This window comes from Salvelinus alpinus, chromosome 4, assembly GCF_045679555.1.
Source record: "Salvelinus alpinus chromosome 4, SLU_Salpinus.1, whole genome shotgun sequence".
NCBI lineage: Eukaryota > Metazoa > Chordata > Actinopteri > Salmoniformes > Salmonidae > Salvelinus > Salvelinus alpinus.
This window is the reverse complement of record NC_092089.1, coordinates 44989825-45007351: the sequence shown is the minus strand read 5'-3', so window position 1 is coordinate 45007351 and position 17527 is coordinate 44989825. Positions and strand designations below refer to the sequence as shown.

The 17527-nt window shown below is 46.3% G+C and overlaps 1 protein-coding gene across 9 annotated transcripts in view; it reads right to left on the bottom strand.

Annotated features, from left to right (window-relative positions):
- The window catches only part of LOC139573686 (chondroitin sulfate proteoglycan 5-like), a 29752-nt gene extending 17460 nt beyond the window's left edge, over positions 1-12292 (bottom strand). For 8 of the 9 annotated variants that reach the window (XM_071397422.1, XM_071397424.1, XM_071397427.1 and 5 more), the window contains exons 1-2: positions 11773-12255; positions 1815-2796 (exon numbers count right to left, since the gene is read on the bottom strand). In XM_071397422.1, the coding sequence (XP_071253523.1) occupies positions 1815-2796; positions 11773-11869 (1079 nt within the window). In that variant the 5' untranslated portion in view covers positions 11870-12255. Of the gene's footprint in view, positions 1-1814; positions 2797-11772 lie in introns of all 9 variants that reach the window. The other variant, XM_071397425.1, reaches the window with a different exon arrangement.
- Positions 12293-17527: the final 5235 nt, after the last annotated feature.

Sequence of the window (17527 nt, the reverse complement as noted above, 5' to 3'; positions counted from 1 at the left end):
AACAGTTGAACTGTATAGCCACACACTGATGAGAAACTGTGTGTCTGCAGGGGGAGGAGAACAGCGGGTCATTATGTCATGATTAGGGCCTTGCGTTGGGAGAGGTTCTATTGGGCTCATGGTAAAAGCAAAGCGTGTGTGTGTTTTTGTGTGTGTGTGTGTGTGTGCGTCCGTGTGTATGCGTACCTGCATGTGTGTGTGTGTGTGTGTGTCTCAATTTGAGCATATGTGCACACATACATTTGTGTGAGCTCTCCTGTTGTGTGAACATAATCGCGTTGGCATGGCGACCCTGTCTGTTCGATTCATCTGCGCCAGCTCTCATTGCCATCATCATCTCCATCAGCGGCAGTCAGGAGGCGATGGCCATCCAGGGACTTGCTACCGCGCATACATTTGCATGCTAATCCACACAGATGTTTGCTAATTTCTGATCTCTCCCTGCTGATTGGTTCGTTCGGTGAGTTACAGGATTAAGGGAAATAAATATCTTGGCATAGCTCTGCATAATGATCCGAGGGGTTTTATAACAATGGGTTGGATGAGTTTGGGGAGGAGGGGATTTTTCCTTCTCATGTAACCTGGCTTACACTTTCTCCTCATGGTGACCTCTATAAAGATCTGTTGGCCAGGTATCAATGCACCAGGATTGGGAACCTTGTAAAACACACCAAATCATACAGTCACTTTTTCACCAAACTTAATCAGTGTTTAATCTAGAAAAACATGTTGCACATTGCAATACATGTTCATTTAAAGTAATTGCCTTTTACAATGAAATGAACATCACTTTTGATATGATTCTCTTCTAATTTGTTAAAATACATTTGACTATTACTTAATCCGACCGCTGTTAATTGATAATCACTTAACCGTTTGGTAAACCTGTAGATTTTATATTGGTTGGTCTACTGCAGATTTTGAGAAGTACATAATGAAAATGTATGTTTGTTAATTAGAAACATGTGAAGTATGATATATACTGTACTGCACTATTACCACTATTATGAGTATACTTCACAGTAAATTTAAAATAATCTGACAATGACCAGATCAAAGATATACTGTATGTAATGCATCCCCTATACTGTGAACATATATCCAAAATGAAGTTGCTAGGGTATTTTGCTTTACTAAAATTGCATTGGCCCATACAGTACTGTAATATATGCCATTTACGAAGCAGGTGACAACAGTGAGTCCACACATTTTTGTATGTGACCCCAGTGGGAATCAAACCGACCACCCTGGTGTTGATAGTGCCATGCTCTTAATACTGTAACTGAGCCACACAGGACCACTACAAAACATATGTACAATACAATACTGTAAAATACAAGTGGAAGGTGTAGGATCGTCATCTCCGTGTGTGTGTGTGTGTGTGTGTGTGTGTGTGTGTGTGTGTGTGTGTGTGTGTGTGTGTGTGTGTGTGTGTGTGTGTGTGTGTGTGTGTGATAGGGAACTGGTTTCCATCCTCCATCTCATTCACTCATCAGGCTAGCTCATACTTTCTATACACATTGTCCAGGGTGTAGATATCTGTTATTGTAATGTAGACAGAGATAATGGGTTTTATTGGGTTCAATGTTTATCTCTGATATGTTAGTAAATTAGATTTCTTCCATCTGGATGCCTTGCCTATGATGTAAGGGCATGATGGCTGTGTGTGCCAGAGTGTTTGTGTGTGTGTGTGTGTGTGTGTGTGTGTGTGTGTGTGTGTGTGTGTGTGTGTGTGTGTGTGTGTGTGTGTGTGTGTGTGTGTGTGTGTGTGTGTGTGTGTGTGTGTGTGTGTGTGTGCTCATTCCATCTCTCACCTGCAGAAGACCCCCATGCCGTCCAGTAGGTAGCACTGGCCTCCGTTGAAGCAGTAGCTGGGCAGTGTGTCGCAGGGGGAGCGGCAGGTTCCATTCTGCTTCACGTAGCCCTGGCGACAGCCACCGGCTCCGTCTGAGCCATCCACGGGTAACGCTGGAGGGGCTGCCGTAGAGCCCTCTGGAGCAGCAGCAGCATCCCCACTGGGCAGCCTCTTGTCTGGGGTGAAGGAGCCGGAACCTGGGGGATCCCTTGGCCTGGAGCGGGATGGAGGCTCGGCAGTTAGCCTCAAGTCGTCATCCCCATCCAAGGTATCAGTAGTGGTACTGTAGGAGTACTCATCAGGGGTGGGCGACGCACCCTCCTCGTACGGCGTGAGGTAGTCGTAGTTGTCTGGCATGGCCCAGGAAGTGGGGTCGCCGCCCTGGAGCTCGTGGGCCAAAGAGGAGGGAGAGGGAGGGGCTAGGTCCAGGCCGCGGCCGCGAGAGGCGGGGTCGAAGAAGTCTACGGTGAGGACGTCCGGGCGAGAGGGGTTAGCGGCGGCGGGGGGAGGGGCAGTGGTGGTGGCTAGATTGGCTACTCCTTCTCGGAAGCGGCGGTCTAGGTCAAAAACGTTGTCTCTGGCGTTCAGCCACGGTGGGTCGGTGTGCTCCTCTTCATCCTCTTCCTCCTCGGGGCCACGGGGGTTGCTAGGCAGAAGGAGCTCTGTCTCTGCTGAGTCGGGGCTGATCCTGGGCGGGGCCACCACCTCCTCCTCGGCTGGCAACACCTCTTCTCCCAGCATGCCGCTGCCCTGCTCCTCTTTGGAGCGGTGCATGCGGCCGGCCCTCTGGGTCACCGTGACGACGGTGCTGACTGAGGCGCTGACCCTGGTCACCTCGATAACAACATCATTCACTTTGGCCGCTTCCTCGACCTTACTGGACAGGGATGTCACGTTGGCTGTGGTGTCCAACTCAGTGACATTGGACCCCAGAGTGTTCCCTGAAAACATACAAGAAAACAATGTTGTCAGGGGTCAGGTCTCATAACCACACACAGCCATGAGTGAATATCCTTTTATCAATCTGTCCACTTAATGTCATTCATAATACAAAACACGGACACAAGAACTAGACCTACTATAAGCGGCAGAGATACAGATGTAGGATCTTAATTTGAGCCAGTTTGCTACGGCATGAAAATAATCCTGCAGCAACAGGAAATGTGAATTATTATGTGGATTAGAAAAAAAAATTGTAGGGGTTGATAGATTTTTCATTAGGGCAAGTCAAGTCTGACATTTTTTAAATGGAAATTACAAACCTTAGAGGCCTTTTTAAACCTCAGATACACTACAAGTTTGCATTTCCTGCTGTGAGGGAAATTCTCAGCAACAAAAGAGTGGTCAAATTAACATCCTACATCTGTAGTAAACAAACACCAACCGAACAAACTATCAGATGACCAGTGACTTTCTTGCATTGAGGCTTCAGCCAAGAATCCACATACGAGCTGTGTCAATTGAATGACTGAACATATCATGACTCAAGTCCCTAGTCACTGGGCGGTATCTGTCTCCCAAGATGGCTCAGCAGTCCAGCATTACCCTGAGGCTAAAATGCAAAACAAATTAAACCAAGGTGGACTGGCCATATACTTATCCACTGGTCAATTACATTAGCCAAGTGTAGCTCCTTATTTCTCTCCTAAAGCAGCTTTGGCGAACCGCATGGATTATGTGTAATAATTGACTAATGTACTTGAATGGCAAGGAGCTGGGATTAGGGCTTATGGTTTGGGGTTTAGGGGCTCCGGGGCTCCCTGTGGGAGGTGGAGTGATCTGGAGACGGTCATATGGCATCTTCACCCTGCAGTCTCACAGAGAGCAGCGCTGAGAGAAACACAGGAGACACACTACTTGAACCAGACACACACGTCGTTCAGTGAAAGAGTGTTGGATTTACTTGTCAGTAAGAGACCAACATGTTTTCTTTCACAGAAATGGCATCATCATATTTAATAAGCGCTATGCCATTTGTGACGTGGTGTCTAGGTTTCAGCGTGGTGTCCAGCAAAAAAACATTCACGCCCACACAAACCAATATCTCATATCAAACAATATAACAATTTCTTAATAAAAAGTGGTGCATGACAACCAAATAACTCACAAAGCTTCAACAAAACCAGGTGCTGTTATACTAGCGTTATTTGTAGGAAATATACAGTAGTCCAATAGAGTATTACATTACTAAGCAGATAAAGTTAATGGGTAGCAGCCAGGTGGAATCCTGGGCTTATTTCTGCTGTAGTTAGAGAAACAGAGGCTTTTGAAATGAGGGTGAATTTTGGGTTAATCCATCCACCAGATACACTCATTCTGCTACTCACACTGCTGTTAAAGACATCATCTGACATTCTGAGCAGCGTCGCTTCTGCCAAAACCCCTATGGACCGCCACGCTTACACACATATTCAGGGAATATACTTTAAAGGGAATATACTGTACACGCACACACACACACACACACACAGAGAGACGCACGGACACACACACACACAGAGAGACGCACGGACACACACACACAGATGCACGGACACACACACACACACACACACACACACACACACACACACACACACACACACAGAGACGCACGGACACACACACAGAGATGCACGGACACACACACACACACACAGAGACGCACGGACACACACACAGAGACGCACGGACACACACGGGCATTCCCTCAGTAAGTGATGGACTCTACAGGGAACAGAACAGGCTAGCTAACGCTGCGTGAGTAGTCCCCAGGGGAAAAGGCTACTCAACAGACAGCTCCCTCCGACGGTAAAGAGACACTTTAGTCACACTTCTGTGTTTGTTCAGCTCTAACAATCACTTAGTCACTTTACGTCTTTAATAGTTGTATGTCTGGAAAACAAACAGAGACAGAAAGTAACGTTCCAAAGACAAGGTCTGTCTCATTGTTTCTGTCAAAATGGCCAAACAGTAACCTGAGTCTGGGTTTCCTGTTGTTTTCACCATCAACATCTATATCAGTATCATTCAAAGTATGGCCAGTGTAGTGGGCTAACAGCCTTAGAAATATTGTTGTACTACATTGGGCATCAACTCTTTCATGAAGTAAAACATTCCATACATGTGGTTCTCTCTTGTAAAAGGTCATATAATCACCATATAAGCAATGTCATATCATGGAGAATCATAGGCTGTCCAAAATTCGAATCTTCAAGCGATTACTTAAAGGTAAAACTAAATCATTTTCAAAGGCTTCTTAAAACATTTTACTGCAGTGGGCTAAATCAGGGTCACACAGAGTGTTACTTGGTAGTCTTAAACAAATCTACTATGAAACAAAAGTATACACCTCACACACGTGGTTATGGGCTTAAAGAAAAGAAGACACCTGTACAATGTCAGATATAGAGTTGAAATGTATTACATTTGAGTTTGCATACCAATATAACACTTTATATACTGTACATCACAGAAGACTGAAATATAACAAAACCATTTGACATAGAAACACCGGATTTTCAGCAGTTAAAAAAAAATAAAGTTAATTAATTATGAAATTACAAAAAATATTAATAACATTCCACCCATGAGGCCACTAGGGGGCGATTTGGTTATTTGACTGCAGGAAAGGTTATTAATCACTCATCTACGTAGAGACACACTCTCTCTCTCTCAAACCCTTCTGTTTCTCTCTCTGTCTGTCTGTCTCTCTCTCTCTAGGGAGGACACCAGTGGTGCTCCTGAAGAGCCGCTCTATTGGAGGCAGCAGTGTGTCTGTCTGCCAGAGAGCTTTGCTGATTCTCTGAAGTGAGTTTCAATTAAAAATGTATCCTCACATAGTCTTGTTAGCCTAATTGGATTAACAAGGAGACTTTTGACAGGCCGCTGATTTCGCTGGGCACCACCGGCCAGGAGTAGGGTTGTAAAATCCCGTTAACTTCTAATACATTCCCTGGTTTTACAGAAATCCTGGTTGGAGATTTCCAGATTCCGGGAATCCTCCAACCGGGATATGGGGAAAACCAGGGCATTTATTGAAAGTTCACTAAATTTCACAGCCTTAGCCAAGACCCATAGATAGAGAACCACTGTGAACAGCGGGCCCGTATCTCCCACTGGTACACAGCTATCTCCTCATCACCTGACCAAGCCACAAATAAAGGCTTTTGATTCAATAAGGAGAACTGAAGTTTAGTCATAGAGACTTCTGCTCACATGCAGGGAGAGTGGGCCTGGCCGTATATGTGCGGCTGTTTCTGAAGTCAAACTAGAACACATGAAGGCACTTACACCATTCTTGGAGTTACTTGAGTTGAGGTTTCCAATGAAAGACTTGTATACACCAGAGACAAATAGCAGTCTCATTCTCTTGAAACAATGTGAAGACACTGATTTGATAAATCCAGTTGCAAGGCGAGACTACTAATACCTGTCTAAAAATACTTCATATTGCATTTGAGACTGTTTATGATCAAGCAAAGTTTTAGGAGATCAGAGAACAGAAAATCTGCATGTGTTATCTTAAAAACGTTATTTGAGGTAGAAAAACAAAGCTGAAAATGCAGTGTAATTTTGTGTAAATCATAGATTTGATGTCAAAGGGAGACTTGTGTGAGATTGAGGAAGGTGACTTACCTATTCAGTATGAGTAACCATACATCCTGAACACCAACCCAATCCCAGCCAACAAGCTACACTGTGCCCACTATGACACAGAGCCTGTCCAACAAAACGGACATTAGATCCACAGGTGGCAGCCTGGCATGATGCCACAATGGCCTGAATGGGGATTGCCAGGGTAGGGTCAGGGTAGGGCCAGGGTAGGGTCAGATCCCTGTTTAGTCCTGGTCTTCTCACCGTTCCTGGCCTCCACTGCTGATTGTCCCCCTGGCCCAGATGGAATGAGGCTCACGGGGGCCACAGCGGACCCCTGGCCAAGGGCTGTTGAAGAGCAGTGTGTGGCGGCCTGGGAGGGTGGGGGGTGGATAAAGTGGTCTTTGTGCTACCCTTTCAGACGGGACTGTCAGACAGTGTTACATAAGGAACCCCCTCACTCCTTAAAGCGTATTCTGAGGTGTTTGGGGGGTATGGGGGGGGGGGGGGGGGGGTAATGAGAGGTATTTGGCATTGCCAGGGACAACAGGGTTGGTGTTGGCTAGCTGCCCAATCTTTTGTTTCCTGGTTAGTTGGGATGCGTTGCCTACCTCCAAATGAAACGGGGGATTGTGATTGGCTATGACAGACTGGCTATGACAGTAAAGAGGACGGGGATTGGTTGTGACAGATTTTAGCTCCCAGGCAGTGTCTGCTGACCCAGACAGAAGGATATAGGGGTGAAGGGTCAGAGGTAAGGGTGGCCAGAGCAGTGAGATAAAGTACAGCACAGCTGGCTGTAGCTTCAAATAAATATATCTGTTTATATGTCTCTGGGAAAGACAGGGAGGGAAAGAGAGGAAGAGAAAGAGAGGGAGGGAGGAAAAGAGAGGGAGGGAAAGAGAGAAAGCAGTTGAGAGAGAGAGCAGAGGGAGACACTAGGAGAGTAAGCGAGAGAGAGTATGGAGATGCCAAGAGTAAGAGAGTGTGAGATAGGAGGATGGTGAAGTGAAAAAGATGAGCAGACGGAATGGCAGTTAGGTGCGCATGAGAGAGAGAGAGAGATGAACAGCAAAGGATGATAGTCAAGTGAAAAGGATTATGAGGTTGTGTGTGAGAGAGAGAGTGAGTCTGACTGATCACTCGTTTCCATTGATTGTACAGTGAGCTCCCTCTAAACAATCCTCAAGAGAGAACCTTCATACTGTATATAGACACACACATACACACATATGCGCGCGTCTAACACACACACACTATATAACCATTATGAATAATGCATTAACCTTTTTCTCTTTACTCAACACCACTCATTAATATCTATGAAAGTGGATATGCATGGGTCTGCATTCAGCCTTAATTGAATACCCCTGCATTGATTTCCACCTACCACTCTGCTACTCTCTCCATCTCTCTCTCTCTCTCCTTCTCCCTCTCTCTCTCTCCTTCTCTCTCTCTATACCTTCCTCCCTCCATCACATAAAACCTTTCATTTCTGTGCTCAACAGGTGGCAGGCTGGAGGAGGGATGGGTTGCCATGGCAACAGTCTTGCCCTCACTGTGCAGAGAAAGAGTTGATGCAGCGTTGCTAACCTAACAGATCTGCACACAAACACACGCACGCACGCACACAATACAAGGACAAAACGCTAACACTCACATTTTCAGACATCAATATTAAGTGCGTAAGAACAAAGGGTGTGTGTGCAGGTGTGTGGTTTACAGAAGACTTGCTATTTGTGTGTGCCTGGTCGTGTGTGTGCGTGTGTGTTATCAAAATGCAGAACAGGGAGCCTGTCCTCTCTAAGCATGCCCCTCCGGTGTCCATACTCCATACACTACTCCTTTACCTTCCTGCTTTCACCTGATTGGTTCAAGCCAGTGGTTCCCAACCAGAGATACTAGGACCCCTGGGGTACTTGGCCTATCCATAGGGGGTACTTGAGACTCATGATACCACAAAATGCCCATGAGGGGGTACCACAGGGGTACTCCGGGCAGAGCTAAATTCAGTAACCAAAAAAGGTTGGGAACCACTGATTTAAGTGATTAGCCTAATTAAAAATCAAGGATTCGATCAACTCCCCGCTTTCAAAGGCATCCAGGGATCATACAGACCACATGAATCCAGCGATCAGTAAGATTATTGTCTTTCTCTTTTTCTTTCATTTGTTCTTTCTTTCTTGGTTCAGCTGAATGTGGTTGTGTGGTGGATTTCTTTATTAATATAATAATATATGTATGTCATTTGGCAGACACTTTTATCCAAGTCATGCATTTTACATATGGGTGGTTCAGGGAATTGAACCCACAACCCTGGCGATGCAAGCACCATGCTCTTACCAACTGAGCTGCAGAGGACCACCTCTTTGACAGGGGGAGGTAGGGGAATGACTGCTAATTGGACAGGGCTCAACTATGGAAGCCGTCTCGGTGATGTAATACGCTCCGCTCGCATTGCAGAGCACGGTTCGCTTTGAGGAGACTAGATGTGCGCTGACACATTAGGAGGCGCGTGCACTGACATGAACTCGCTGACACGCACACAGACTACTAGAACGTACAAGAACACAAAGATGCACACTCTTTCTTAACACTATCACAACCTATGGGAATGCTCACACACACGTTTAAACGGCTGGCCAGGTCAAGCCAACCGACACCTATGTTAATGGTCCCCTGCTGGCAACTGGAGGCAGAAACTTGGAGCAGGGGGGTGCAGGTGGTAGGACAGAGAGAACGGGATAACACTATTTTGTCTTCTTCTCTCCGTGCTTCTCCTCTGATGATGAGATGCAAGGTCACCCCACAATCCCCCTGAAGCAACACGGAGAGGAGCTGCTTGGGAAGGAGGGTGTGCCTAAAGCGGGTTTCATGTTACACATGCAGAGGCGTCTTTGCGCTGAGCAAGCCATTGTTTGAGATGGAAGGAGGTGGAGTGCAGCATGTGAGGTGCTGGGAGGTTGAGGTCATCCACCCAAGGTTCTAATGATTTCAGCTCTCCAATGGTGATGTGTCCAACCTAGCAGTGAACAAAGCTCATTGTATGACTAATGTGAAATGAGTAATGTATACTACTGGGACTAGAGAAAGGAGGGTTGGGACTACACCCATTGGCAGGTGTTTTCTAATGAGCAGACCAATGTAAGAAGGATATGTAGGTAGGCTGTTTTAGCATGTGGCAGATCTAACCTGGGTCACATTTACCATTACACAGAGCACATACCACAGTGGCATCATACAGAACACACAGAGAGAGAGAGAGAGAGAGACGTGCACTATTTCTACAATTTACTTTAAATTTATTTTAAAATGACTTATGATCTAAATTTGTTTTTTCCCCTAAAATGATATAAAAAAAGGCTGGGAGGGATTGGCTTGCAGATTAACACACTGCGCTTCAAAGATAATCTGTCCGCGGCAGATGTGTGTCAGCAGGCCAGAGGAGAGGGAGGGAGAGGCAGGCAGGAGGGAGAGGCAGGCAGGCAGGAGGGAGAGGCAGGCAGACAGGAGGGAGAGGCAGGCAGACAGGAGGGAGAGGCAGGCAGACAGGAGGGAGAGGCAGGCAGACAGGAGGGAGAGGCAGGCAGGCAGGCAGGCAGGCAGGCAGGCAGGAGGGAGAGGCAGGCAGGCAGGCAGGAGGGAGAGGCAGGCAGGCAGGAGGGAGAGGCAGACAAGCAGGAGGGAGAGGCAGGCGGGAGAGGCAGGCGGGCGGGCGGGGAGGTCCCTCATTCCCAGAGTCCATCACCGTGCTGGCCCCAGGGACATAAATCCTGGAAATGTAGTTAAGCCTTGACTACTATTACCCCCTCCATCACCCGTCCAAACCCGCTCACACAGCCATCATTCTGAGTGGGGGAGGGGAGATGCCTCTTACATCCCTCACTACTACCCCCTAACCATCTCTTCACTTCACTATGGAAGACTGAAAATGCCACCAAGAAGAGGAGCCCTGACATGTAATTAACTGTCATTGTTAGGGACACCGTTCTTTGGTCACCACAGTGTTCACAGTAGAAGGAGCAGGTTGTGCCACTGCCACAGCCCACCGGTGAAGCAAGAAAATTAGGGGGATGATGGAGGGCTCACCCTCCCTACAGGAGTATTAAAAGCCTAGTTCACAAATTTTGTGGAACTAATGTTTTAAATTGTATTTTTATCAGAGGGTGCTGCACCCTCAGCCCCCCTACTTTCCTGCCGCTATCATTGTATATATTTGGCATGGCTGATGTTATATTAAATATTCACCCATTTAATCAGGGCATTTTGACCTTGTTTGAGCATGTCTTGGCGCATTGGTACCGTCTTCAGTGCCCTGTTGCTGGGCGGTGATGGGCATAAACTGATCTTCTTTTTGCCGGTTGGACAATAGCGCACCAACCCGGACCAGTCTCCAGAGGCTACACAGACGTTTTTTTTTATACTGACATATGGATAAGTAAATATAGCCTAACATCCCATCCTTCCGCAGACTACATTGCCTGTAAGTAGGGTACCAATTCACGCTCCCGTTCCTACAATCACTGGACATCATCCTCCCATCCAAGCGGAAGTGGCCAAACATAAAATCTAATGGTAATGGCGACCGAGTAAGGACATTTAAATAAAAATGAATCGACTAAATTAGGTAGCCTATATCCCCATGATGTCACATTGATTCTATCCCTGGGCTATTCATAGCCAACAACATTATTAATATGTAAGAAGTGCTGTGATTCAGCATGAGACAAATGAGGAAAGAGAGTTTTCAGTGTCTTTTCATGTTTTCTATAAAAGCCAAGGCGCGCTGTATCAGAATGTCTGTTCAGAGTGGTTGATGAATAATGCAACAGGGACTCCGACCGTAATCCTGCCTTTGTGTCGCCTGGCTCCATCATTGCCATAGTGACAGCAGCAGCCTCGGGGGAGCAATTTTAGTGCATCGGCTCGCCACTATTACCCCGTAAAACCGATACAGAGAGTGGGTCATTGCTGAAAGGCAATTGTGCCATCCGGCTCTCCAAAAACCAATACAACTTCCATGCAATTGCCTCTCTTTGGAATTGACCCATTGCCCGACAATATCCCACCCATAATGTCATCTCATAACCCAAATAAAATATTGGTTAACGTCCTGGGAAAAGATAGCCTATGGTGCAGTGCTCAATGCCACTATTCTGAGAGTGAGCGCATGACCAGTCGGCTCTAGCCTACAATAGAAGACTCACTGGCCCCCTTTGTTGGACTGACTCCCTGTGCAAGTGTGTTTAGTAGTCACTGGTTTCACGGTGGTCAGCCTATCATACACACACAAAAAGACAACCCATGCTTTCTTGTGAGTAAAAACGTATATGATTTCTTACCATGTACAAAGAGGGGAATCAAGTGTAGAACCAGAATGCTTGACAGCATCATTTGCCTCCAGCATCCCGTGCAAAACCTCGCTTCCTTTCTGTTCATGCCTGCGTGTGATGGACAGAAAATCTGATGAAAATCCCTCTGAAAATGAAGTGTTCAAAATATAAATAATCCGAATAGTAAATCTTTTGATTTGATTTGTGCCCCCTATCCACGTTAGACTCCCGCCTCCCTGTGCTTCCCCATAGTAACTTCGTCTTGAGTGGTGTGCTCGTATTTACTTCTCCCGCTTATTCAATTAGCCACAGTACAATCGTTCAAGGCCCCGTCGCCACCGAATATCGGCCAGACGGAGACCTCGCACAGCGAAGGATGGACGTTCCGTACTGGAGCTGAGTTGAGCGCAAGCGAAAGCTGCGGCTCCGTTTGTCTTTGATTAGAGCGATGGCACTTCACCATAGGACGACAGGCGACGCTCCGCGGAATGTGATGCTATCGGCACTGCTCTCACCATATGGGAAGGGGAAAGGATTGTTGCTGCCCCCCTCCTCCCGTCTCCTACTCCTACCCCTCCTCTTCCCAAGACTTTTTCCCTTTCAATAATTTGGACCAATTTGCTATTCAACTGAGACTATTGGATTTTGCCAGTGCACACACTCAGCTCGGCATTTCAGCAGCCTTTTAAACACAATTTATCAACGGAGACTTAAAATAAAAATTATAATAATTCTGCGTGAGTGCGCAGGCGTATGCTTATTTTCCACTGTCAAATGTTTCAAGCATTTCCCTGAAGATATTGATGCTTTGGCCAAATGTTTGAATAAATCAAGTTAAATATAAATCATGGGTTTTAAGCACTGTGCTCAAACTTCTATTCGGTGCATGGGCCACATGCCACATAACAGTTGGATGAGAGGGAGATTTAAAGTAAAGTTGGGTTTTAATGCTTTAGAAACAACATGTTTTGGTTAATTGTTTGTTCGGATAAAGAAACAAAGAGCAGAGAGGGGGCGGGGTGTGAGAGACATTGGGATGCAGTGATGAATGCACGAGGAGGGCCCAGGGTACTGACGGTGGGGGTCCCATACATTCTTTCACAAGCTACCAGCTCTCACAGTCTCAGGTCAGAATTAGGCTACATGTTCATCCATGTTTGTCAAACGAGAAATTTCAAGGTGTTTTAAGTTTAGGCATTAACTCTGGATTTTTACGGTTAGGGTTAAGTTGAGGCATTAAATTGATTTTTACGGTTAGGGTTAAGTTCAAATTCTTAAAATTAGGCATTAACTCTGAATGGATAGGCTTAAAACAATAATATCAGAAACAACTTTCTATTGCTTGATTCCAACATGCAACCTTTGGAATCAGAGGCAGATGCTTGAAGCTAATTAACAGTGCTCACTGTTGCCCCTAGTGGGCATTTTACACTTCATTCGACGTTCTCAGACATGGATGGACTTAGAATACTGACTTGTATCACGGGTGACCTGGCTGGCCACAAGACCATGGAGGATGACCATGGAAGAAGAGGGGAAGTAGTCCCTGCAGCGGGCTTTTATGTTGTGTGTGTGTGCGTGTTTTTGTGAGCATGCGAATGCTTGCCCGCATGTGTGTGTGTGTGTGTGTGTGTGTGTGTGTGTGTGTTTGTTACAAGTTAATACAAAATAATAAAAAAATTGGAAAATGCTACATTTGTTAAATGAATTGTGAAAAGTAAGTCAATTAGAAATGCAGTGTGAAACAAATGAATAATTGACTGTCCTATTTCAAATTAGACTATTCAACGTTTTCACGTAGGCAGGGTTCAGCTAAATTAAGGATGGTACTCACACATCCTACCTCTCCAACACACCTGACGATGATCGCTTTGCCTTCCTGTGAGGGCTTTGTGTGTGTTTGTGTGTATATGTGCGTGCTCGCACCCTGCAGATTGCCTCAAGCAGTTTGCAGCCCTCCTGCCTACCAATACACCTCTTTGGGGGAACGGAACGGGACGGGACGGGACAGACAGACAGACAGACAGACAGGACATTCTCTCCTCAATGGACTTTGCTGAGATCTTCAAATCATCTATCAGAACTATCCTTCACCAACTGTTCTCATAGTTTGCAGTCTCCATGCTTTTTAAACACATTAGAGACTTTGTTAGTATCCTCTGAGTGACTCCTTCTTCTGAGTGACTGTGTATATATGTAACGGATGTGAAATGGCTAGCTAGTTAGCGGGTACGCGCTAATAGCATTTCAATCGGTTACGTCACTTGCTCTGAGACCTGAAGTAGGGTTTCCCCTTGCTCTGCAAGGGCCGTGGCCTTTGTGGAGCGATGGGTAACGATGCTTCGTGGGCGACCGTTGTTGATGTGTGCAGAGGGTCCCTGGTTCGCGCCCGTGTCGGGGCGAGGGGACGACGTAAAGTTATACTGTTACATTGATGCTGTTGACCCGGATCACTGGTTGCTGCGGAAAAGGAGGAGGTTGAAAGGGGGGTGAGTGTAACGGATGTGAAATGGCTAGCTAGTTAGCGGGTACGCGCTAATAGCATTTCAATCGGTTACGTCACTTGCTCTGAGACCTGAAGTAGGGTTTCCCCTTGCTCTGCAAGGGCCGCGGCTTTTGTGGAGCGATGGATAACGACGCTTCGTGGGCGACTGTTGTTGATGTGTGCAGAGGGTCCCTGGTTCGCGCCCGTGTCGGGGCGAGGGGACGACGTAAAGTTATACTGTTACACATATAACATTTTTAGATGGGGTCAATTAGTTCAGAGCGACTTGACTTTCACTACCCCCTCTACTCACACGATAACCCCCTTTATTTGCCCTTAAGAAATGCACCCACCCGGAGCTGAATCAGCCATTTGACTATGTGCGAGTCAGGTTGATTGGTTAGAAGAGGGGATTCCCCCAATGTCCAAATAGACCCCCCTAAACCACCTCACCCCAGATCTGTCTCTGGGCGTCATGTACTCATTTTGGGGTTAATGCCTCTTACAGCTTTCATGTCTGCTCTAACCAGGGCTGTTGTTATGACAGTCTCACCAATCGGTTTAATTTTGAACACGGGGCCGTCAACAACATTGGGATTAGACATAAATCCTCACTCTCCTCTCCCCAAAAATATGACTGACCCCCCCCCACCTCAGGGGAAGAATTAATATCCGGTTGCGGTGACACAGGGTTACTGGGTACAGGCAGGCATGCACGCACACAACAACAAAACAAACAATGTAACAATTAGGCAGTTTCTCAGACACCCTGGGGCAAGACTGAGGTCATCGTAGGTCAGACTGGAAAGGTGGGAGGTTCAAAGGTCATACCTACCCATCTAACCAAAAAAGAAAGACTGGGATTTTTGGATTTTCCCCTCTGATTCCCATTTTCTTCAATGTTCTAGGAACACCTCCCTTCAGCTCTGTTGTTGGGATGTTCTCAGAATGTTTCTAAAGCTATTGTAGATTATACCGTTGACAAACAGACATTAGACCGTTATCCCTAACCTTTAACTAAGAAACACTGCAAGATGTTTGCTGTGGGTAACATATCCTGTGTCAGGTATGAACATGATAAAGTAAGATTGGAGAAGAGTTTAACAGATGACCCCAGGTCATTCAATGACCAACATCACTGTATATACTTATTAATAATATCTCATTATGGTTTCATTATTACAGCTGTGTGGCAGATAGTGCTAATGAGGCCAGACAATGACCTTTTAGGCTGCTTCTCTTCTGAATTCCAGCTATACATGCCCAGTGAACACGCTCACGTGGGAGTTTGAGACAGAGGGAGAGACAGTGTGTGTGTGGGGGGCGGTGGGGGTGTCTGTGTGTGTATCTGTGTGTGCACTTACTCGTAGTCGTGTGTGTGGTGTGGCATGAGGTCTTTATTAATGAATTGGAGAAGAGTCTCAGTGATTATTTTTCTCATGCAGCTTACATTGTTTCCTGGAGTACCACATGCATGGTACTTCTGGTTGTGACATGCATACGAGTCATACAATGCATATTCGGATAGACAGACACGCACAGATTTTATTTTACAGATCCATGTTCCAGATGTATTTTACAATCCACTTCCAGTCCAGTTAAAACACATACTGCCACAGCCTTCCCTTTTCCTCCATCCCTCTTTGTCCTCCTCCTCCCTCCTCCTCCTTCTTTCCGTTGCCGTCTGAGCAGTGTTGCTATTCCTAGTGCCGGGTTGGGCTTTGGGGAACACAAGCTGACATGCTGCTAACCAGAGCAGAACTAAACTGTTTGTGCACCCCCTTTTAAACCAACCTCCCGTCCCCAAAAAACCCGTCCCCCTTCGCTTAAACCCCAAACATAGCACGTTGCACTGGCCGCCAATCATCCAAACCATCGTCCCCCTCCTCCATACGTACTGTACATAAGCTTCAGCCTCACCCGTTCCAATCACCCCCCCTCCCCTCCCCTCTCCCTGCACCCAGTGCACCCAGCAGCAACATTTTCCTCATCCTTCTCTCTCTCGCACGCTCTCTCTCTTCCTCCCTCCTCCGGCAGAAAAGCTTCAATAATTTGCAAGAGCATTTGTTACTATGTACATAGCCAAGGCTAACCACCCACTCACAGGCTCCAGAAACTAAGACGGGAGTATACAAGAATGGTCTAATACACAGATGGAAAAAACACACACACACACGCACAACACACACACATTAACAAACTGACTTCTCTTTTTTTCTTTGTTAACCAGACATTCCCTGGACCAGTTTTCCTCTCTGCAAATTTACCAGTGTCAAAATAAAGCACAGCCTGGCACGTGTCAATATTTGATCGCCTCTCGTACGTCAATTCCAGTAAACCATTGAGATCAATTTAGCAACATTGGCTCCAATGAGACTGGTGGATGTTAGGCTGATGGAAATGGCACACGGTTAATGTCTGCACGAACCAGTTAGCCGAGGCCAATGACCAATATGAGAGTGAGAGTTGAGAGGGACTGGCTACTCATGATTCCACCATTCCTAATTCTACAGACTCCATGTTGACATAGTAAGTCAGTAAATACAAGGTTCATGAATAAATAGCAGAGTGGGGCCTGTTGAAGCGTTGGCGTGGGGGGTCTGGGTAGAGAGAACAATGAGAGGTAAGTAAGTCACACACAACACACATATACTTTGATCGTATCAGGCTGCATTTCTGTACTTTCATTATATCACATAGTCAAAGTGGGCCGTGGATATAGAGGACAATCCTAGCCACTGTAGCCTACTGTCGAGCCACTGACGATTTCTTCTTGCATCATTTGAAGTTTGAGACAGTAGCAGACAAAATGGATGTAGGTAATGAGGGAGATGGAGCGAAACGGAATGTTTATGTATCCGTCGCCCAGGACGCAATGAAGCGTGGGAACGCAGGTAATAATAGCTTGTTTGTGTGTGTGTGTGTGTGTGTGTGTGTGTGTGTGTGTGTGTGTGTGTGTGTGTGTGTGTGTGTGTGTGTGTGTGTGTGTGTGGATAGAGAGAAAGAGAAAGAGCTCTATTGTCATTGTCCCCTCATGTGTTCACAGCTAATGCGTTCTCATCAAATACCGAACAGAAAGATGACAGACCTGCAGGAATCCATGCGGCGGCTGCCAGAGTTGCTTTGCCCATTAGGAAGCACTGAAACCTCTTGTCTACAGCACTTTTACAGCCTATGACTGGGATAATTAGCTAAGTACTGCTCAGCAATGGCTTTCACTCAATCAGTCGAGCGGAAGAACAGAATCGGAGCAATTGAAAGGAACATTTGGTAGTCCTG